General features: G+C 43.0%; 1 protein-coding gene across 50 annotated transcripts in view; it reads left to right on the forward strand.

Moving 5' to 3' along the window:
• ARHGEF7 (Rho guanine nucleotide exchange factor 7) overlaps window positions 1-23,157 on the forward strand; it is a 191,588-nt gene that overhangs the window by 105,151 nt on the left and 63,280 nt on the right. For all 50 annotated transcript variants that reach the window (XM_054665565.2, XM_016925546.4, XM_016925551.4 and 47 more), the window contains one exon: window positions 12,694-12,782. In XM_054665565.2, coding sequence (XP_054521540.1) covers window positions 12,694-12,782 — 89 coding nt within the window. The remainder of the gene's footprint in view (window positions 1-12,693; window positions 12,783-23,157) is intronic.

The raw sequence follows: 23,157 nt of genomic DNA on the forward strand, positions 1-23,157 counted from the left end.
TGTGAACCCATCTCCTAGCCCAGCCCCACCAGTTGGAGAGATCTTTCTCCTGGGAACCAATGAGAGCAGCCCTGGGCCGAGAGGCCTGAGGTGGCGCCAGTGGACTTTCCAGGAGGACACTTGAGCCAGGGCAGAGGAAGGAGGACCTCGTTCGTTGCTCACCTTTGCCAAGGAGAGTTGAGGTTACAGAACTGCTAAGTGGGACGCACCTTTGGAGTAGGGACAGACGCTTGTTCCAGCCGGTCTTTCTGACTTTCTTTAATTCTTAAGTGAACTCCTCCTTTAAGTGTGAATCCTGGACTGACTCTGAACCACCACAGTAAGAGTGCAGGTGAGTGGGGTTTTACTTTTCATGTGTTTCTCCTTGTGGATTTTTTAGAAGTAACCCAGAGCAAGGAAATTACACTGAAAAGATGGGGTTTGTGGATCTCAAAATCCTCTCCAGTTGGAAGTGATTTTCAGACACATTTGAATGTCGTCAGTGTCATCTGCTGTGGGAATTTGTCTTGCAGTATGCTGTTACCCCTGATAGCCCACAGGAAGGCATTGTGAGCCCCCGCTTTTGAGTGGACTGTGGGCCTTGAGCTGGCAGCAGCAGAGGACGCCCTCCAAAGGACCAGCAGGGCGTGTTTAGAAACATGGCTCTCATGAGGAACAGTGCTCTCACTTTGTTCTACCCGAAGCCACTACTCATATCTTAGGCATGTCTGAGTGTGTGTGCGTGCCCGGTTTCAACGTATGTGCGTGTACATGGTGTGTTGCCATCAAGGAGCTCTTTGCAGGGGCCGCACGGAATCTATAGGTGTATTGGGGTGCTTTAGAGGGACAGAACTAATAGTATTCTCCTGTTAGTTAGATATATAGATATAGATAGATATAGATATAGATAGATAGATATAGATATCAAGGGAACTTTATTAAGGGGAGTTTATTATATATACATGTTATATATATATAAAGGGGAGATATATATATATCTACATATACATATATACATATACATATACATCCCCCTATTGTGGGACCTTGTGATCATGTAAGTTAATACTTAATAAACTCCCTTTCATATATATATATCTATATATATCTATATATCTCCCCTTTATATGTATATATATGTATCTTCCCTTTATATATATAACATGTATATATAATAAACTCCCCTTAATAAACCCCTTGATATCTCTATCTGTATCTATCTATATCTATACAGCTAATAGGAGAATACTATTAGTTCTGTCCCTCTATTACTTCTGTCCCTCTAAAGAACCCTCATACACCTATGGATTCATGTGTGTATGTATATGTGTACGTGTACGTATGTGTGTATATGTATACAAGGTCCCACGATAGGCCATCTACAGGCTGAGGAGCAAGGAGAGCCAGTCCGAGTCTCAAAACTGAAGAAATTGGAGGCTGAGGTTTGAGGGCAGGAAGCATCCAGCACGGGAGAAAGATGTAGGCTGGGAGGCTAGGCCAGTCTCGCCTTTTCACGTTTTTCTGCTGCTTTATATTTGCTGGAAGCTGATTAGGTGGTGCCCAGCAGCCTAAGGGTGGGTCTGCCTTCCCCAGCCCACTGACTCAAATGTGAATCTCCTTTAGCAACACCCTCACAGACACACCCAGGATTAATACTTTGTGTCCTTCAATCCAATCAAGTTGGCACTGAGTATTAACCATCACAATAGGGTTTGTGCCAAACTGAGACCTAAGTAACTTTGGAAAATTTCCCTTTTTTTCCTGTTTATTTTTTAAAATTCAAGAAATGTCATTTTTGAGCATATTAGTGATGCATTTGCTAAACTTTATCTGATGGTTGAACCAAAGGAATAACCTTCTGTCCCTGTTGTTCTCTTAATTACCTAAGCATATTGTATGGAAAGTCATGCTAGTTTTATTTTAGTTTATTTATTTTTAATTTTATTTTACTATTTTATTTTGAGATGGAGTTTCACTCTTGTTGCCCAGGCTGGAGTGCAGTGGTGCTCACTGCAACCTTTGCCTCCTGGGTTCAAGCGATTTTCCTGCCTCAGCCTCCCGAGTAGCTGGGATTCTAGGCACGTGCCACCATGCCTGGCTAATTTTTGTATTTTTAGTAGAGATAGGGTTTTACCATGTTGGCAGGCTGGTCTTGAACTTCTGACCTCAAGTGATCCACCTGCCTCCGCCTCCCAAAGTGCTGGGATTACAGGCGTGAGCCACCACGCCCAGCCCAGTCTGAGTTTAACCGTGGGCATTTGAGGCAAGTGTGAAACCACATTTTTTACCGTGTTACTCTAGAGCAGTTAAGAATAAAACTCTAGGATCACAATTACATTCAGTACAGCAGACTTCCCTCTCACCTCTGGCTTTGCGTAATGTGGTTACAATTACCTGCAGTCAACCGTGGTTCGAAATAGGTGAGAACAATACAGTAAGATATCTTGAGAGAAGAGACCACATTCACATAACTTTAGTTATAGTATATTGTTATAATTGTTCTATTTCATTATTAGTTGTTGTTAATCCATTATTGTACCTAATTTCCAGATTAAACACACATAGGTATGTATAGATAGGAAAACATAGTATATATAGGGTTGGTATATATACAGAGATATAGCTGCAGTTTCAGACATCCAGTGGGCAGTCTTGGCGGTACCCCCGTGGATAAGGGTGGGCGGCTATATTGCATTTTTTCCAGTAGTTTATGTGGCTTTCTGATTTTGGAATTAGGTTTCCTTTTTTGAAGAGTGTGTTAAATGTATTTTGATTTATAGTTAATTAGTGCTTGATTTTTCTGAAAACAAAATTGTGCCAGGTTCCAAACTTAGAGACTTCTCTGACCGTCCTGTTAGGATCATGTCTTTATTCATGAAAACACTGACTTCCTTTAAATTGAGGGTTTCTCTTCTGCATTATATTTTAATTTGATGTACAAATAGTTTTACTGAGTAAACAAGAACTGAAGTTTTTCTCTAAATGACACTTTTTTAGGCTGTTTATCTCCAGATAAATTGACCAGATGGTCCAATTCACCTCTCCTGCTTCCCTGGGGAAGTGTAGCCATTGGTGGTTTGCCCTCTTGTGGTCGGAGATGGAATTGTTCTTGTCAAGATTCACCGTTGTGTTGGTGCTTTTAACCTGTGTGGTGTAGGATTTCTTGTTTGAATAGTCCCTCTTTGAAGACAGATGAAATTATCTAGGATTCTGTAATAATGATATTTCTAATGCTTGTGTCAAAAGCATTGTATGTTATTCCTGAATATGTACAGTACAGTCTTATGGAAGGTAAATAATTGTCACTTAGCATTTATTTTCTGTGCACCTTTTTTGGTTAGTTAAAATCCATGGATTTCTATAGCATTTTTTTTTTTTTTGAGACAGAGTCTTGCTCTGTTGCCCAGGCTGGAGTGCAGTGGCATGATCTCAGCTCACTGCAACCTCCACCTCCTGGGTTCAAGCGATTCTCCTACCCCAGCCTCCCAAGTAGCTGGGATTACAGGCGCCCGCCACCACGCCTGGCTAATTTGTGTATTTTTAGTAGAGACAGGGTTTCACCATGTCAGCCAGGCTGGTCTCGAACACCTGACCTTGTCATCTGCCCGCCTCAGCCTCCAAAAGTGCTGGGATTACAGGCATGAGCCACCGCACCCAGCGTCTACAGCATTTTTTACAGGCTGATATGTATTTGTGTTTTACACCCACCCACCCACCCTCACTCTTACTCCCTCGCTTCAGAATTTCCTAAATTCAAGGGAGAAGTTGAGAGAAGCAGCAAGGTCCATTCTGGAAGTGAGTGGTGATGGTGGTTGCTGTGATTGGATAGAAGTGGAGGCACTCAGCCGCATGTGCCACACACGGTTAGCAGCTGTGAGAACACACCTCGTGCTCTGTGTGCTTCCAAGACCAGTTTTCTGTGTGTGCGTGTGGACTCAGGCTTTTTAAGATGATTATTTCTAATGTGCTGACTTTAGTAATTCTCCTATTTCTGGACAGCTTATTATCTGTTGTAAAGACATTTCTTTTAAATGCTGTTTTGGGGGCTGGTTAGCTTGAGATGATGACTAACTGTGTTTGGCAGTGATGTGAGAGCTTAAATGGGACTGTCATTTGCTGATCCACAGATCTTTAACGACTGTTCACATTGCCACTTTTTAAGTTGGTCACTTTTAAATATTTTTTACTTATTTTTGACATAAAGCAACACGCAGCTGAATTTTGGATGTCGTTATTAATTTAGCTGTGGAGGAACAGTGTTTGATGTGAGTATAATCTGTGGGGGGAAAAGGACAAAAGTACCCCAGAACCTTGCTTTCCTTCGTGCCACTGGATGTGAGCTTGTGCTGTAGTCCTTCCTCCTCTCCGGTGAGGATTGGGTTTGGATGGGACACATGAGGCTGCATTACAGGATGGACCTCTCAGCACTATTGTTTCAAGATGTAATTGTTTTTAAACAAGAGAGGAGAACATAAATTAGAAGATATGGGACCCCGAGGCAGGCGTAGGGAGCGTATTATAGCATTATGTACAAAGGGGTCTTGGAGTAGATGGTTTGGAAATGTTTCTGGCGTGTGAAAGTGAATATTCTCCTAGATTGGTATACCGAGCATGTCCTCACTGCAATGTGGCTGCCTCCCGTTGTCGGTGATGATTACACATCTTCCGTTCCAGGAGCACGTCCCATAGACCAGCTGACTTAGAGTAATTAGGGGTCAGGTTGTTAGTCTTCCAGTATTAGAGCTTCTCTTTTTAAAAAAAGTTTTATTTGCATTTATGCTTAAGTAATTGTATTACTTACATGCCACATACTTGTAGCATGTGATAGCCAGTAGACAGAAGAGCTCATGTGGGGAAGAGCAGAGGCCACCCACTCCCACAGCCCTGATCCAGGGAGAGGCGTTACTCACCTCCTCTCCTCTTCTACATAGCTGCCTCGCAACTCTTCACAGTATACAGAGACTTCTCTGCTTTGATTTATAGGGCGTATCTCACTTTATTGCACTTTGCTTGTTTTTTTTTTTTCCCTCTTACAAATGGAAGGCTTGTGGCAACACTGTTGGTGCCATTTTTCCAGCACCATGTGCCCACTTGTCCCAGTGCTTCATTTGGGTAATTCTTGCACGATTTCACAGCTTTTCATTATTGTATCCGTTATGGTGATCTGTGATCAGGGACCTTTGGTGTTACTGTTAGAATTGTTTTGGGGTGCCATGAACCATGGCCATGTAAGATGGCAGACTTAATCGATAAATGTTGTGTGTATTCTGACTGCTCTACTGACCGGGAATTCCCCATCTTTTTCCCCAGGCCACTCATTCCCTGAGACACAAAAATACTGAAATTAAACCAGTTTATAACCTTACTATGGCCTCTTAAGTGTTCAAATGAAAGGAAGAGTTGCATGTCTCTCACTTTAAATAAAAAGCTAGAAATGATTAACCTTAGTGAGGAAGGTATGTATAAAGGTGAGAGGCTGAAAGCTAGGCCTGTTGCACCAGTCAGTCAAGTCGTGAATACAAATAAAAAGCTCTTGAAGGAAATTATAAGTGCTACTCCAGTGAACACATGAATGATAAGCAATGAAACCACCTTATTGCTGATATGGAGAAAGTTTGAGTGGTATGGATAGAAGATCAAACCAGCCACAACATTTCCTTAAGGGCAAAGCCTAATCTCTTCAATTCTATGAAGACTGAGAGGTGAGGAAGCTGCAGAAGAAGAGTTTGAAGCTAATGGAGGTTAGTGCATGAGGTTGAAGGAAAGAAGCCGTCTCCAGAACATGATGAAAGTGCAGGGTGAAGCAGCACGTGCTGACGGAGAAGCTGCAGCAAGTCATCCAGAAGATCTAGCTGAGATCATTGGTGAAGGTGGCCACACCAACAGGCTGACTCTCTGGTCTGGGGTTATGTAGCTGGTGACTGAGTTGAAGCCAGTTCTCATTTACCATTCTGAAAATCCTAGTACCCTTAAGAATTATGCTCAACCAACTTTGCCTCTCTGCGCTGTAAGTTAGAACAACAAAGCCTGGATGGTGGCACATCTGCTTGTGTCATGGTTTGCTGAATATTTTAAGCCCACTTTAGAGACCTCCCACTCAGGAAAAAAAGATTCCCTTGAGCATGTTACTGCTTATTGACAGTGTACCTAATCACCCAAGAGCTTTGAGGGAGACATACAAAGAAATTAATGTTGTTTTCATGCTGCTAACACAGCATCCATACTGCAGCTCGTGGGTCAAGGATTAATTTAGATTTTTGGGTCTTAGCATTTAAGGAATACATTTTGTAAGGCCATAAATAGTGGTTCCTCTAATGGATCTAGGCAAAGTAATTTGAAAACCTTCTGGAAAGGATTTACCCCTTTAGATGCTGTTAAGAACATTTGTGATTTATGGGAGGAGGTTAAAATATCAACATCAACAGGAGTTTGGAAGACATTGATTCTAACCCTGATGGATGACCGTAGGGCCTCAGGACTTCAGTTTAGGAAGGAACTACCTGTGTGGTGGGAACAGCAAGAGAACTAGAATTGGAAGTGGAGCCTGGAGATGTGACTGAACTGCTGCAGTCTCATGAGAAAACTTGAATGGATGAGGAGTTGCTCCTTACGGCTGAGCAAAGAAAGTGGTTTCTTGAAATAGAATCTACCCTTGCTGAAGTGCCATGAACATTGTTGAAATAACAAAAGATTTAGACTGTTGCAAAAAGTTAGTTGATAAAGTGGTAGCAAGGTTTGAGAAGATTGACTCTTAATTTTGTAAGAAGTTGTATGTGTGTAAAATGCTACCAAATAGCATCTCACGCTCCAGAGAAATCTTTCATGAAAGGAAGAATCAGTTGATATTGGCACACTTCATTGTCTTGTTTCAAGAAGTGTCCATAGCCACCGCAGCCTTCTGCAGCCACTGATAAGTCAGCAGCCATCCATATCAAGGCAAGACCCTCTACAAAGAGATTACAGCTTGCTGAAGGCTCAGATGATTGTTAGCATTTTTTTAGAAACTTTTTTTTTAACTAAGGAATATACTTTTTTTAAAGACAGTGCAATTGCAAACTTAATAGACTACAGTATAGTGTAAACATAGCTTTTATATGCAGTAGGAAACAAATGTGTGTGCCTCACTGTATTGCCATGGTCTGAAACCAAGCCCTCAGCAACTTCAGGGTCTCCCTGTGTACCCCGTTTGACTTACCTTCTTCCTCCTACTTTCTTCTAGGTTTGTTCTTTGTGATTAATTTGTTCTTCTGTTGGTTTCCTCTGTTGGTGTGCTAAACGAGATGCTTTAGTCTTATTTGTATTTCAGTGACATTTGGCAGATACCTCCTGATGCCCCATTTTGTTCCGTGAAGATTCACCTTGACCCTTTTCTCTATCCTCCCACATTCTGCCTTTACTCACCTGTATCTTCCTGTTGCATTGTCAAGGTTGTTCACAGTTACACCAGTTACACTTGGCTCTAAAGCCACACCCAGCATCCATTCCCCAAATACTTACTTTGGTGAGCACTGTTGTGGAAACTGAGAAACACAGCAGTGGGAAAACCAAGAGTGTCTTCCCAGAAGTTATGAAGCACATCTGAGGTGTCCTGCACGGCACATGAGGTAAGCGTGCAGGTCTGTGCTCTCTGCTCTCTACTGGCATCCAAAAAAGAGGAGGGGGCGCTTTTATAGAATGAAAGAGACTTTAGTGGCACGGCAGCCAGATGTGCTGTGCAGACTTCATTTGGTTCCTGATTCAAATAAGCTGACATCAGAAAGCCATTGTTTTGACACACAGGAAGATCTGAATATAGACTAGGCATTAGATACTATTTAAAAATTATTAATATCGTCAGGTGTGATAATGGTCTGAGGTTAGGGTTTTGAGTTTAAAGAAGAAAAGCTCCCTTTGCTAACACTGAAGTGTTGGTGAGTGGAGATGACCTCATCTCTGAGACTTGCTGATGGTGCTTCCAGCAGAGAACACGGCGGGAGCGGATGAGGCAGGCTCGATGCTGAGGACTGCTAACACTGTTAAGAGTCTATACGTGGTCATTCTCTGTATGTTTATGTATATTTTTAAGTTTCTATCTTAAAGTTTGGGAAAAAGTAATGGCACAATTATAACATTTTCGAACAAAGATCGAGCGTCTTAGCAGATTGTCCCTTGAACAGCTCGGAGGACGTCACCTGACAGGAGGGTGCATGTGGTTCAGGAGAGCGGCAGGCAGACACTGCTGAGCATGGGCAGACACACACAGGCACTGACTCTGTGAACTCTGAGTGCGTGAGTAACAGCCAGCAAACCACGCACAGAGCCCCAGCACAGAAGGTCGGAAGAGGACGTGGGAATTCCCAGTTTTTCAGGGCCATGTCTGCTCTGGTGGTTGAAGCCAGCGGTGATGATTAACTCTGGACTTTGCTGGGTTGGTGACACGTCACAAATGAAAGCGTAACCACTGAAACAGAGGGAAGCGGCTGGGTGGCTTCCAGTCAAGCGGAAGAGGCAAGTGAGGACTCACAGAAGTGTGTTCTTCTCAAAAGAGGCAGAAGTTCCCAGCCCTGTGATGGTGGAGCTGCCTCGGAGTGGGGAGGGCATTGCACCTGGCTCCCCCGACCTGGCCCTCGCCCAGCTGTGCAGCGTTCCTGTGTGTCTTGGTGGACTCTGGTTTTGCTCGGGGCTGGCTGTGCTTCCTCAGCCCAAGGAATCCAGAGCTCTTCAGTTCCAGAAAGGATCTTCTCAAGGACTACTTCCAGCTCGCTCCCTGATTTTTCTCCTGAATATCTTACTAGATGTCTTATTTTGCCCTCTGTTTTAATCCGCGTATTTTAATCTACTTTGCGTATCTGTTTGTTTCACTGTGCTGTATTATCTATTCCTCTGCCTGTCAGTTCATTAATTCCCTCCTCACGGTGATACCAACCTGTTTGTGGAGATTTCCATTTTAGTGACCATATTTATTTGTAGAAGTTTTGCTGCCGCTTCAGATGTTTTTAATCTTCATGGCGCCTTTTTTATTCGTCGTGATTGGTTCTAATTGCGTATCTCTCCTGTCATTTTAAACAACAGATTACATTAGGTCTTGATTTTCCTCTTATTTCTACTTTGGGGAACCTGGTCCCTTTATATGCCACATCCACTCACATCCTCCTGGCAGCTCAGTACCTTCTGTGGCTGATACTGTTTAATGGTGGGCTTATTCCTGATGGTGGGTTCCTGTGTACCCTGGGTTGTAGAAATATTTCTACAGAGGAGTAACATTTGCTTCTTAGGGGTTCCCGGAGACTTTTTTGTCCCAGGCAGGTACTGGTAGTCCTGCAAGAGGAGAGCATAGGTTAGAGTGGTCCTGCTAAGCAGGTGCGGGCTCTGGGTTTTGGTTTCTTCTAGGCTGTGCCCCCATCTGTGAGCAGCCTGCACACTTCCTTGCTATTTCTCTAGACCAGTGCACAGAAGCTTCCAGACATCTTTGCATCAGCTGTGCGGGTTACTAAGGGATCCAGTTTTATTTGCTTGGGTTTGAGCAGGTCTGTTTTCTTCCTGCGTTGGGTGTAGCCCCAGCTGCTGGAGCCTGGAGGCAGGTGTGTCTCCCCTGCCCTAGTGAGAGGGTTTCCTCTTTGCTTTTGGCATGTCATCCCCTCTTTTTCTTTTACACATCTATATTTAAATTTTCTTGTTTTCAGCATTTTTCGAGTTTATTTTAAGAAAGGGAAGACTTGCTGCCCCAGTCGGCCCCTGGAAAGGTAGCACTAAGCTACATTCTCTTGGTTCCCCACTCCTCAATACCAGTGAATTTAATTAATTTTTAGCTACCAGATGGGCCAAAAAATGCTGCTTTTCTTAGGATAGTAGGGCAGTTGAGTATTTTCTAATCTATTTCCTGGCTGTGTGCTTTTCTGTCTGTTATGAATGGCCGTAATTTAGCCTCTCTTAATTTCAATGCTGTTTTTTGGTAGAAGCTACTAGAAGGCTTCCTAGGCTGCCCGGGAGTTACCTGTGCCCCTGCTGCCCTGCACCCCTCCTGTTGATGGCACATTTCTTCTGGCGTGACCGCCCCAGGAGCCTGGACAGTGGTGGGGCAAGCAAGGAGCTTTGCATCAGAAGCCAGGAGTGGCCTGGCTGGGGTCTGGCAGCCAGGGGCTTCCTGTCTCCCCTGCGGGGTCTCCTGACAGCAGACCCACCTTGGGCGTTTGTGGAAATCACGCTTCCTGATTGGAAGCAAGGGCACGTTGTGGGTGGCACACTTCAGCAGTGCCCTCTTGTTGAAAACGAACCACAGGGTGTTCTGGGGAACGTGATCTTGACATCTTCCATTCAGCAGCCAGCAGAATTGGGAGCTCTTTTTTCCTAAGGGAGAAAAGGCAACCTGCCTGGACTTAATCTGATTTGACTGGGTTTCTTCTGCCTGTTTTTTATTTTTATGTAATGTTAGTAACCTGAAGCTTTTTCTTTTGAAAACTTTTTTCTTACAGTTCTTATAGTAAATTAATTGAATTTTATTAACTGTGGTGTTGTGTTGTGAGGTATGTCTTAAGTTTAAAAAAACAGAGCTGGCAAAATCATTACTTTTAAAATAATGCAGATTCAGGGTCACTGTTACGAAGTTCACTTTACCGGCACACATGCTGACGTGTGGCTTATGATCGCAGTGGCTGTAATTTAGGTGTGGACAGTCTCCCCTGTAATGTTGTTTTCTATCCTGCCTCCAAATTGTAGATTTCAAAGATGAAAAAGTGTTGTTTTTCCTCAGATGAAAACATTTCATAGTTTTTTCTTCTACAATTAAATTCTTAGCTGTAGAAAAGAGATTGAGTAGGAAAGTGTGCTAGCAAGAATAGATTGGTTTTCCTCCTTGTAGCTCTTACAGTGTAGAAGGGATTTGTTTCCTGTGGAGTTTTGTTTTCCATCCTGTGGGCAGAGAGAATTCTTGCAACTTGCAGCGGCACCTTGTTTTGTTGTTTTCAACCACCTGGAAATACTTAACAGTGAGGCATTGAAGGAAGATTTAGGAACTTGACAGTGAGGCATTGAAGGAAGATTGAGGTAAATGGCTCCACAGGAGGAGGACCCAAGGTTAAGGAGCATGAGGTTGGTTTGGGGCATTCTGGGTTTCTGTTGCCAGAAGATGGTGCAGATCCTGAGGAGGCAGTTGACGTTAGGGACCTGAAGCCTTAGAGTGTTTGGGGTTGAAGGCACTGTTTTGGGATATACTACCTCAGACCCCAGGACACTGAGATTGTGGATGGGGGACGCATGGGAGGAGAGGAGAGCAGAAGGCATGGACTGTAGGCAGGTGCTGCTCACACACCAGAGGGGAGGGGTGTGTTCCCGCCCAGTGAGGGGGTTCACATGGCAGGATTCTTGCAGTGGAGGTGAGCTTTGAGGGAAAAGTGGTAGGGACTAAGTCCTCTAGAAAATGCTCATCAGGATTTCTTGGGGAAGAATGTGGGAAAAAACCTCTCCCTTTCCTTTGTCCCCACTAGCCCCAATTTGATACACTGCTCTGTAGCCCTGGAAAACCAGTGGTAAACAGAATCCGTCGAACCAATGTTAGATATACAGAACCAATGTTAGATGTACAGAACGTGGAATCAATGTGTTAGACCTATCTGCCCACCCCCTAGAACTGTTGGTAGATCTACCCCATGGAACTATGATACACACACAACCATTGATAGACCCACCCTATGGAATTGTGATAGACACACCCTATCCATCTAACCATTAATAGAAATACACACATACCCATAAAACCATTGAGAGACAGAGGGACCCACCCCATAGAACCAATGATGGACGCCATACACTGTCTGCAGAACTAATGGTAAAGACACAGACACTGTCTGTAGAACTGATAATAGACACACACACACCCCCATAGAACTATGGAGAGACAGACCCACCCACACAGCCAGCGATGGACACACCCACACTGTCCATAGAACCAGTGATAGAGACCCCTCCCGTAGAACCATTGGTAGACAGGCCCACCCCATAGAGCTGATGACGGGCATGCACGGTGCCAGGTTTTTTTTGGCAGGTGTTTCTTCGGCAGGTGTTTCTTCAGCACCTGTTATGCAGAGTAAGTATGTGTTGAATGGATGTGGAGCGAAAGTGGTGCTGTTTTAAAACATCGGAATCCTTGCTGGAGTCAGGACTGCTTTAATGGTTTTGCCTGGTGTGGAAGTGAAGGCGGTGTGGGTTTTTCTTGTTTTTGCCCCTGCTTGAGATGACTTTTCTTTCTCCTCCTTGTCTCTTGTGAGTGATGGTTATTTCAAGCCCTGAGCCAGATCCTGCTTGTTTAGAGAGACTTTTCCATTCTGAGGGATCTGAGTCCCTAACTTTTAGCCCTGATGTTTTAATATTGTTATGTACCTGCGAAAATGCCTTTTATTTGGGTGACGCTTTATATTTACCACACTATGGAATTGTCCTTGTAGCTAAACTGCTTTGGTTTTGGCTGGCGTTCGTGGAGCAGTCTCTTAGACGCCTTCAACTTGAAACTGGGAGAACAGGGTGGGGATGGGGTGCTGTGATTGGTCTTGGTGAGCCGAGCCTGAGGGACTGGGTTTCTGGGGCACTGAGGGTCACTGTGGATGGCCTTTTTCTTGGCTTGCCATTTGGCTTGTTAATTCAGTGAGGCTGCTGGATGAGTATCCTTGGCCTGTGTGAGGGGCTGGAACTTTTGTCATCTTTAGTACTGATCAGTAAAACTATGTTACATTTTCATTTCAGAGAAGCCTGTGTCTCCCAAATCAGGAACACTGAAGAGCCCTCCCAAAGGATTTGATACGACTGCCATAAACAAAAGCTATTACAATGTGGTGAGTAATTGCAGAGCATTTTTAAACTAACTGGTTTTTGACTGTCTGTAAAACTCAGCAATGTGGAATGTAGTGTAAAGTACCTAGAATAGGAAGAAGGAAATAAAGTTCATTCATCTGCCACACAAATGTAACCACCATTAAGGTTTTGGTCTGTTTCCTTCTAATCTCTGTATTTTTGTAATTGTATGTTTTTGTTTTAATATCGTGTATATGGAAACGTCCCTTGCTCTTATCCCGTAACATAGTAATGTGCGTGTTTCCCCATGCCATAGCCAGTCTTCAAAAATGATATTTGAAAAAATGTATAATGTGATTTGAAAATTTTATATGCATTGAGTGCCATTCTGTTTGTATTCAGAGTAGACTGTAAGTACTTTAGACATAGGGCTTCTAATTTATTTTTTCTCTTAATATAGTGTTTCCCAGGATTGATGTGTACATACCACATGGCGTAGAATTAGGGGAGCATGTCCAAACGCTATACGTGTTAAAGACAGGTGTTTCTGGATCCTAAAATTTGCTGCTTAATATGTTCAGTATGTGATACTAAATCTGTGTAGTCTAATGCTATTAAATCAAATGTATAGTCTCATGGTACTAAATCTGTGTCGTCTAAACCTTCTTTGTACCTAATCTTATGTAGCAATTGCATGTTCTATAGAAATGGAAAATAATTTATTTTAAAGAATTTATTAAAATTTTAAACTACTCAACATGATAACAACAAAGTAAACCCTCTAAACATATGTATGTTTTGAATTCTGGGGAAAATGTGCATTTGTTTTGTTATTTCTTCCGCTACTCCCAATCTTTATTTTCTTCTTGAGTAGATATAACTATGAACCCACGAGACCTTTGAATTGTTGGTGTGAAACAGCAGTTGATTGGTGTTTTTGTGCAGCAATCATTTTCTTGTGAGCATTTCATTTTCTGCACCTATGTTGGGAAGCGGTGAAAAGGTGTGGTGCAATGGAGTCTGAGCAGCTCCACCACGTGGACCTGTGCCACCGTCTTGTGCTGCGGGGCTTGCACTCTCAGCTTTCTCCTGAGTGCCCACCTTCCATCTGCCCCAGCATCGTACTGCAGGACAGACTGGCATGGGGACCCACTCATTAATAACTGTTTATTGGGCGCCTGCTCTGTGCAGCTCTGTTAAAGGCACCAGGGTGCACAGTGAACAGAATGGCGGGTGCCTCTCCCCTCGCTGAGCTCGCACTTGGGTACGGGAACACAATGGTCTTTTGTTGCCTCCATTTTTACTGCTTCTTTTTCATAATTTGACATCTCTGCACCTTCGTGTGAACAGGTCTCCTCATGCATCATGCCACTTCTCTTACCTTAGTGGCAATCTTTGACTTATTTTTCCTTGTATTTGGTCAACTCCAGATCCTTTTCTGCCTCGGAAACCCTTTTTTTTGCTTCCCCTCTTTCTTCCCTTTTTTTCATTCATCTTCATTTGGCTGCTTGGACTCTGCCTTCCATCTCAACTTTGTGGACTTTGAGAAGATCAGACTCCTTTTAGCCCGTCGTGTGGCCCACATTCCCCGGGACACCTGCTTTCTGTCGTCTCTCCTAGTGCTCTGCATCACCTTCATCCCTTGGCCTGTTGGGCATTTGCTCCCAGGATTTGGCTCTACTAACTCATTTGCTTTTTAGTGTGTAATGTAGTTTACGTGTAGTTTTGTATACATAGCTACAGAGACAGTAGATGGGTTTTATGGGTTGTAGGAAAACTTGAGTTTTAACTCCTGGAGCTGCCCTTTCCTCTTGCATTCTTGTATAAGACACTGCTTTCCTGGGGAAGGCTTCATGTGGTGAATAACACAGCCACAATCCACAGTGAGATTCCAAAGGGTGTGTTACCTTCTGTTATGGTTCAGGTCCAGGTAATTCTGTTAGAAAAAGTGGTTAGCAGTGTTTAAATTGGTGCCAAGGGCATTCTTTAGTTTCTCCATTAATCTTGCTTTCATTAGGCACTTTATAAAACCAGGCAACCATGGTTTTTTAGAAATCCTGGTGGGTTTTTCTTTGCATTATATATTCTGTAATACTTCTCACATTGAAGCATAGTCGATAATACCTTTTTCGTTTTCCTTCTCTAACTGTCCTTTTACAGAGAGAATAGCCTGGGTATTATAAGTGCTCTTTTCTTCAAATCAGCCAACTCTTTCATACAGAGTGATGGAAAACACCTTGACCTCAAAATCACATCTAAATTGTTGTCTATATAAAGCTGCATTTGTAAATAGCACGTGGTAAAATTACAGTTGTTATAGAAATAAACTCATAGAATTCATAGAGAATCATCTTTTGATGTAGTACTCTCATTTTACAACAGAGAAAACAGAAGCTAAATGCCTTGTCCAAGGAATCAGTTACTAAGCCAGGAATCAATTTCAGCTTTCCTTAATTTTATATTTGTAAATTGTACATAAAAATAGAGAACAGAATACAACACAGAACAAAACATGATAGATAATGTGTTAGGCATTTCTACACCCCCTTTTGTAGTTTCGTTTTCACAGAAAACTATAAGATCTGGGTGTTTTTAACCCCACTGAAAGTTGAAAACTTACTAAAGGGTAAGACTGGTGTGGACCAATGGTGTTAAGGAAATTTACATGAATGACTTCTCTTAACTTGGGATCAGTATAATGGAGTTGAGAGAAGAGTATTCCATGCGAAAGTACCAACATGTTGAAATTAAGAGACAATGAGACAGGTATGAATGGGATGGATATGTGTTTTCCTGCTATTGTATAATAGTTAAGATGAACACCAAAAAGACACTGGAAAGTAAAACTCGTAGTAATTTATGTCTGTTATTATGGACCATTCAGTAACTATTTCTCTCTCCTCTCCTTCTGGGACTCCTGTTGTGCAGTTAGTCAAATATAGACAATATTTGAGCCATTGCCTTCATACTGTCCTTTAATTTTTTAAACATAGTTTCCTTTAGTTCTTTGGACATATTTATAACAGCTGCTTTGAAACCTTTATCTCCTAAGTCCACTATCTGTGCCCCCTAGAGACAGTTTCCATTGACTGCTTCTTTTTTTCTTGTGTGCGTGTGTGTGTGGTCACACTTTCTTGCATGTCCTATGATTTTTTAAATTGAAAACTGGACATCTTAGACCTATTTTAGCAGCTCTGGATGCTTGAAATCCACCTCCCCGGGATATACTGTTGCTGTTGCTGTGTCTTGCTCAGTGACTCACCTAGAGCACTTCTGTAGTTTATCTTCCCATAGTCACTGATGTCTATTTTTATTTTTTTATTCTTGTTTTTATTTTTAATTCTGTCTTTCTAGGATTCACTTTTGGGTAGCATAATTTAGTATTCAGCCAAAGATTCACCAAAGATTGTGCTTAAACACCTTTAACAGTTCAGGTATTACGGCTCACACCTGTAATCCCAACACTTTGGGAGGCCTAGTAGGGAGGATTGCTTGAGGCTAGGAGTTTGACACCAGCCTGAGCAGCATAACAAGACCATGTCTCTAGAAAAAACCAAAATTACCTGGGCTTGGTGGCAAATGCCTGTAGTCTTAGCTACTCGGGAGGCTGAGGTGGGAGGATTGCTTGAGCCCTGGAGTTTGAGGCTGCAGTAAGCTATGATTGCACCACTGCACTTCCAGCCTGAGCTACAGAACAAGATTGTGTCCCTAAAAAACCAAAAAACACCTCTGACGGTGAGGTTTCACTCTTGCCAGTGATCTGTATGGGGTTGGGGAATGCATTCAAAGAGGGGGCTGGGGAGGAGCATGACTTTTTAAAAAAAGGCAGTGGATGAAATGACAGAGGAAAAGATAAATCTTTTAGGCTACCTAATGAGAGTTTAATATATTCCTTGCCTCAAACAGTATAAGCCAGATCACAAGTTAATTGGAATGTTATTTGCATCAGGTATAATACAAGGTTATCCTTAATGTCTGAAGAGCTCATTAAGACAAATACATGAAGATTAATAGATAAATGGGAAAGGTTGTGAACAATTTAAAAAATGGTAAACACTAAGGCTTTGAAAAAAAAATAGTAAAACTCACCATAAAAATTTTAATAGCCGTATTTTCTGTAATCAGTGAGCAGAGATTTAAAGAGAGAATCTTTAGTTCTAATGGTGGAAATGTAAATCCATACAGAGTTTCTCAAAAGTAATATGGCAGTTATATATAGAATTCTGAAAGTGATCAAGTTCTTTAATTTAGGGCTTTCTCTTTAATTTCTAAATTTCTTGAAATCCATTCCAGAGAATTAACCTGAAATATATTCAAAGATGCTTGTGTAAAGGCATTTTCAGAGGATTATTTGTTATAGTAATAAATTGCAAGCAACCCAAAATAAACAGTATGAGATGAACAGTACCAGAATGATTAAGCAATCAGTGGTTTGTCCATTTGTAATTATTAAAGTGTACATGAGCCTTTAAAAATACAAAAAACATATATTTTCGTGTTAAGTGCAATGACAGAATATGAAATTACACAGGTGATATGATCTCATGGTATTACAAAGTTGACATAGAAGATAGAAGACATTGTGCTAGAGAATGGTTTCTTTCCAGTGGAGGAATTTTAGCTTCCCACTAATGTAAGGGATAGTGATTATGGGGGAAGTCTTTGGCACCACAGTCCAGAATGTGTTGGAGGTAGAAACGGGCCTCTGAGGCTAGGGAGGAAGCCAGCGTGGAACATGGCAGGCACACAGGGCCTTGGGCTTGGAGAGTGACGGGGAAGGGAGAGGAAATCAAGATCTTTTAAATGCAGATCTTTTAATTTCAATTAGTTTTTGTGACACAGCCAGCCACTACTCTTGCCTCTATTTTCTCATGTACATACTGTTTGAAATCAGTCTGTTAGCTGTGCTTAGGGTGCCCTTGTTGTGTAGGTAGTTCAGCTAATTAAGATCCGGGCGGCTTGATGCAGTGGAAGGTGTACAGCCTTTTTGTTGAATCATCCATGCTGCTTAGCCTGGGTGGCCAGGAGCTTTGGCCCTAGCTTCCTGAGCCCAGTTATCTCATTTGTAAAATGAGGTTGGTAATGCTGGCCCTGACCTGGTAGTATTAGGTGGACTGGCAACTGGCCTTAAGGCCTCCAGCAAAGTGCTGGACCTTAGAGGTTTTTGTGTTTATTAAGAAGAGTATTTAAGAGCATTGTGAACAGAAGGCATCACTGAGGCCACCATACCATTCTGTTTGTAAACTGGAATCCCCATAGATTTTGAGGGTGACCTGTGAAAGCTGTAGCCAAGGTGGCCTGATCATATAATTAAAAGAGACAGGTTTGTGACCTGATGTGCCCGAGCTTGGTGGATTTGACAGTGAACGCACACTCGTTGCCCCCATGGCATGGTGACGGGCATCTTTCCTGATGGGGATCAAAGGAAGGGGTTGGATGCCTAGGCTGGAGAGAATGATGGTCTGGAGTTGCCTCTCGGGGGGATGAGGAGCACCCCGCTCCGTCATTAAAGAATGAGGTTTCTTAAGTCGCTGACTGGGAAGACACAGTCCTTATGGCCTTCCCTGCTCAGCGATATACACTATGGTTTGATTTTTTAGGCTTTCTGTATTAGTCCATTCTCACGCTGCTGTGAAGAAATACCCGAGACTGGGCAATTTATAAAGAAAAGAGGTTTAATTGACTTAGAGTTCCACATGGCTGGGGAGGCTTCAGGAAACTTAGAGTCATGGCGGAAGGCACCTCTTCACGAAGCAGTGGGAGAGAGAATGAGTGCCAACAGGGGAAATGCCAGATGCTTATAAAACCATCAGATCTTGTGAGAACTCACCATGAGAACAGCATAGGGGAACGCGCTGCGTGCCCCTGCTCCCCCACGCCCCCGTGCCATGATTCAGTTACCTCCACCCTGTGCCGCCCTTGCCACTTGGGGATTATTACAGTTCAGGGTGAGATTTGGGTGGGCCATAGAGCCAAACCATATCACTTTCCCTGTTATTTAGAGCATTATTATAATACTGTGAATATAATGTAATAGGTAGCATCACTCTTTCTAATCCGTAAGTGTATAAAACGGTTATGTATCCTTAGATGCCATCACACACATCCACGGGCCTTTCCTGTGCTCCAGAGAAGCCCCATGCCTGTCTTTTCCTCCCTGCTCCTTTAGTTTGCGATGGCCTTCAGATGCCAGGCCAAGGAGGAAAACCTGAGCCTCCTGGTGACAGGGTGTCTTCGGTCTCCATCCATCAGCAGTGACCCTAAACCCTGGCGTTGCTTCATTTTTTCATCTTTTGCTTTGCCCTTGGCTTTTCTCCACCTCAGTGAAGATTTCTTTTAAATCTTTTGACTCCTGAAGTCTCTGCTGGGGGCCTGTAGGTGGAGATGGTTAATGATGAGGGGCCCTGAGGTATCAGGGAGGGTGTGCAGCTTGTGGGATCCCCTCTTTTCCTGGGCGGCGAGGTGCCTGCTGGCTTCTTTCACACTTGGCTCCCATTGTTTTTCATGGGATTTCCTTGCTGTATCTGGACTAAGATGATACAGATGAAGGTTGTCAGGTAGGCACTAGTGGAATGCTGACACAGAGAGGAGCTCAGTGTTTGGGAGGATTGAGTGACTTAATTGCAAGAAAGGCTGTCTTGTGAAATAATTACCTCCTGACTGAAGGAGTCATTTAAGAAGCAGCTCCAAGTAAGACTTCACATTGGGCTGGAAGGTCGAAGGGTGACTGGCTAGATGCCTTCCTACTATAAGCCAATGACTGGCACTCTTGAGTAACCATTATAACCTTGTAAAACCCCTTTTTGTGAAAAAGGGAAACAGACCGATAGACTTGTCCAGCTGCAGACAGTCAGTGGTGGAGCGCAGCGGGGAGCCCAGGTCCACGTGGCTGCAGAGGCTGGCTCTTTACCTGTCGCCATGCTGCTGTGCAGGTGCCATTGGTGGTGTCTGCTTCCCCCTGTGGGCTGGAGGCTTTGCAGGAGCCATTGCCTATAAACCTTTAACATTTAGGAGAAACGTACCCCAAGACCTGTGAATCTCCAAATTTAAAAGTAATAGAATAACATTTATTTCAAAAGATACAGTATCATAAAAGCATTTATGTGGTCTCTCCAAACTTTTTTTGAGAGCTAACGTTCCGAGGTATTGGTAAGGACCAGCAGTGCTAACACACCACATTAAATCAGCAACCGTGTGGTCGGGGAGCCACTGACTGCCTCATGTCATTGTGACCCATAGAGGAGCCAGCAGGAGCTTCTGGGATTTCTTGTCAACACTCCTTCCTCCTCCTCCTCCTCCTCCTCCTTTCCGTGGAGTCAGATGTTTATTACAGGCTACATTGTGTGGTGAACTACTGTCTTGTAATTTACTTTTTGAAAATTTACTTGAAGTGTAAATAGACTGGAGTGGAGAACATTAAATGATGATCTTGTTTCTCTGTAGCAGTGGACAGGGAGGGGCTGATTAGGTAGGGTGGAGGTAGATTTTGAATAATTGTGCCACTTTTTGGTTTTTCTTTTTGGACTTATACATTAGGATTGGGATATGGAAATACAGTTGTATGATGATAAAAATCTTTTATACAGATGAAACAAAAAAAAATTAATGTTCTTTGTTCTCTTATGTAAATCAGTTATTTGTTTTTAAAGGCTGTTGATGACATAAACATATAAAACACCTACCGAGATTGGCAGTGGAAGTTGTAACCCATTTGTAAAATCAGAAATGCTAAGTACTCCTTTAATGATGCAACGAATAAAGTGTCTGTGTCTGCGAGGCGCAGCAGTGAGTCCTCTTTGTTTTGCTGTGCTCTGAGGCGGGCAGCATAGGGATTGAGTGGCACCAGTGTTTGACTGCACTTGCCTCTCCATGCCTCGTGACCCCCGGGAAGCTGGCACTGGCTGAGCTCAGCTCTGTGGGCCTTTCTTCAGCACTGTGGGTCGTAAAAGCTGCCTTTTCTTTGAAAACTGCGTGCGTCCTCTGGGTTCCCAGCGTTGGTGGGATGGAGCTGTGGCGTCCAGGCTGTGAGGTCTCATGGGGTCCTGCAGCAGCCAGAGCATGCAGAAGACGAGGAGGGGGAGAAAGGTGGTAAGTGGCACCCCCGGCTGCGCCCCGAGGTCAGGAAGGCCAGCAACCTCCTGGCAGAGGGAGTGGGCACCCCAGCTGGAGCCAGGGAGCCAGGCCTGGCTGTGTGTTTGAGGAAAAGTTAAGTGTAACTTGCATTGTTTGGTTGGGAGTAATACAGGAATTGTGTTTAGCACCCTATTTGAAAATAGTGTTTAAGACTATTTGTTGAATTAACCAACTTAACTATTTTAACAAATGTAGCTTTTTGGCAGAGGGTTCTTTCGAGTAGTTTTTGGTGCTTATGGGAAGCTTTCATTTCTACAACCAGCGCTTAGTGCTGTGATGGACGCACCCCAGCTGGAGCCAGGGAGCCAGGCCTGGCTGTGTGTTTGAGGAAAAGTTAAGTGTAACTTGCATTGTTTGGTTGGGAGTAATACAGGAATTGTGTTTAGCACCCTATTTGAAAATAGTGTTTAAGACTATTTGTTGAATTAACCAACTTAACTATTTTAACAAATGTAGCTTTTTGTCAGAGGGCTCTTTCGAGTAGTTTTTGGTGCTTATGGGAAGCTTTCATTTCTACAACCAGCGCTTAGTGCTGTGATGGACAAAAGATCATTGTATTTTATTCTTCTCATATTCGTGCTAGTGATAGTTTCTAGTGGCTGCTTTCTTACCTCACATAGGAACATTTTTCTGTTTGAAAATAAGTGTATAGGTCTTCAGGTGTGCAGTGAGCAGTATTGGTAAGTTGGTATCCAATATTTGTGATTAGGAAGCTAAATCATATTTCCTATCTTTAACATTGAAAAGGACTTTTCTGATACGTCTGTGACAGATCTTATTTTATCTTATTTAGCTCAAATCTCATTATGCTTGGCTTCCCCCGTTGTTTTGGAGGACAGGCCTGGTTTAGAGTAGCGTCTCTGGGGTGTGGTGGCTGGCATCACGGTTTGCCTCTGCTCACCAGACCTTTGACATTTGTGTTCGACGGGAATTTCGTAGAAGGAAGACATTGTGGTTGTGGGGTCAGCATTTCCCATGAAGAGCCAGCTCCCTGCAGGGCCTCTCGCTCTGGCTCTCCCACGGTCGTCTCCCATGAATGGATCCCTTCAGGGATGAGCCTGAGTTCCTTGTCACCAGTGGAAGAGCCTCTGTTTTTTTTCGCCCAAGTAGTTTAGTAAGTGATTTAATCAGATTTGCATTTACTCAGGAATGACTGTATTCCTTTCTCAGAGTTTACAGTCAACAGTAGGCAAACAGTAACGACCCGGGTTGTCTTTACTAAGGCTGAAATTTAAATTTAACTTGATGACTTTTTTCTTAAATGTTTAAATTTACATTTGGATTATCAAAAATGATGGGGACAGACAGCATGTTTAATATCTTTATTACTTCTGTACAATTTCTTTTGTATGAATAAGTGAGAATGTATTGTTAGCTCTGGGAGACAAATAGCACATCTTGATGCATGTACTAGATGCGCAGAAAATACGTGTAATGTGATTTCCTGATTTAAAAAGCACTAGCTCTGTAACAGAGTTGGGTGAAAAAGAATGGAGGCAAGGATTCCGCTTTCTTCACTTATGTCAGGTCCTTCAGGATCCTCAGCGCGGTCCTCAGTCTCATGCCAAAGAAGACAGTGTGGTGCGGTGCAGTGGCAGGAGGACCTGGGGCCGCTGTCTGGCTCTGCTTTTCTCAGCTGTTTGAGTTGGGGGAAGTCAGCTTCTCTAAGAGGAAAAGTTTTGTGTGCAGAGCCCCTTGCTCGGTGCCAGGAGTGCGAGGAGCACATCCAGGTGCCTTCTCGTCCCGCCCTGGGCTGGGCCTTTGCTGCAGTGATAGCTGGTGGAAAGCATTCCTACTTGGTTTCATCAGTTTTGCACTTTATATTTATCTGTCAGTTTTTAAGACTTAAATTATTTTGGCTAAATGTGCTACACTAATACAGGGTATTGGGAAACATTTTAATTTTAAGGTTAATTTATAATTATTCTGCTATCTTTAAATGAAGTAGTAAAGATTGTTAACATTGATAAACCTTTAGTTTTTAATACATGTGGTAATAAGGTGTCTGAGACTGTCATATTCACTAGGGAAAGTCTATAGTTCCCAGAAATTGATTTCAATTTTTAGATGCAATCTAAAGAGTAAACTGTTTTTTTAGTTGAGAGTAATATTACATATGTTAAAATACATAGATTTCAAAGGCACAGTCCAGTGAGCTTTTACAATGTATATATCTGTTGTAACCGCTACCCAAATCAAAATACAGAACCTATATATCACCTTAGACATTTACCTCATTCTCCTTTCCCTGTTGTCCACGCCCCCATCCTACCCTTCACCTCT

This window comes from Pan troglodytes, chromosome 14 (assembly GCF_028858775.2).
Source record: "Pan troglodytes isolate AG18354 chromosome 14, NHGRI_mPanTro3-v2.0_pri, whole genome shotgun sequence".
In the NCBI taxonomy this organism is placed as follows: domain Eukaryota; kingdom Metazoa; phylum Chordata; class Mammalia; order Primates; family Hominidae; genus Pan; species Pan troglodytes.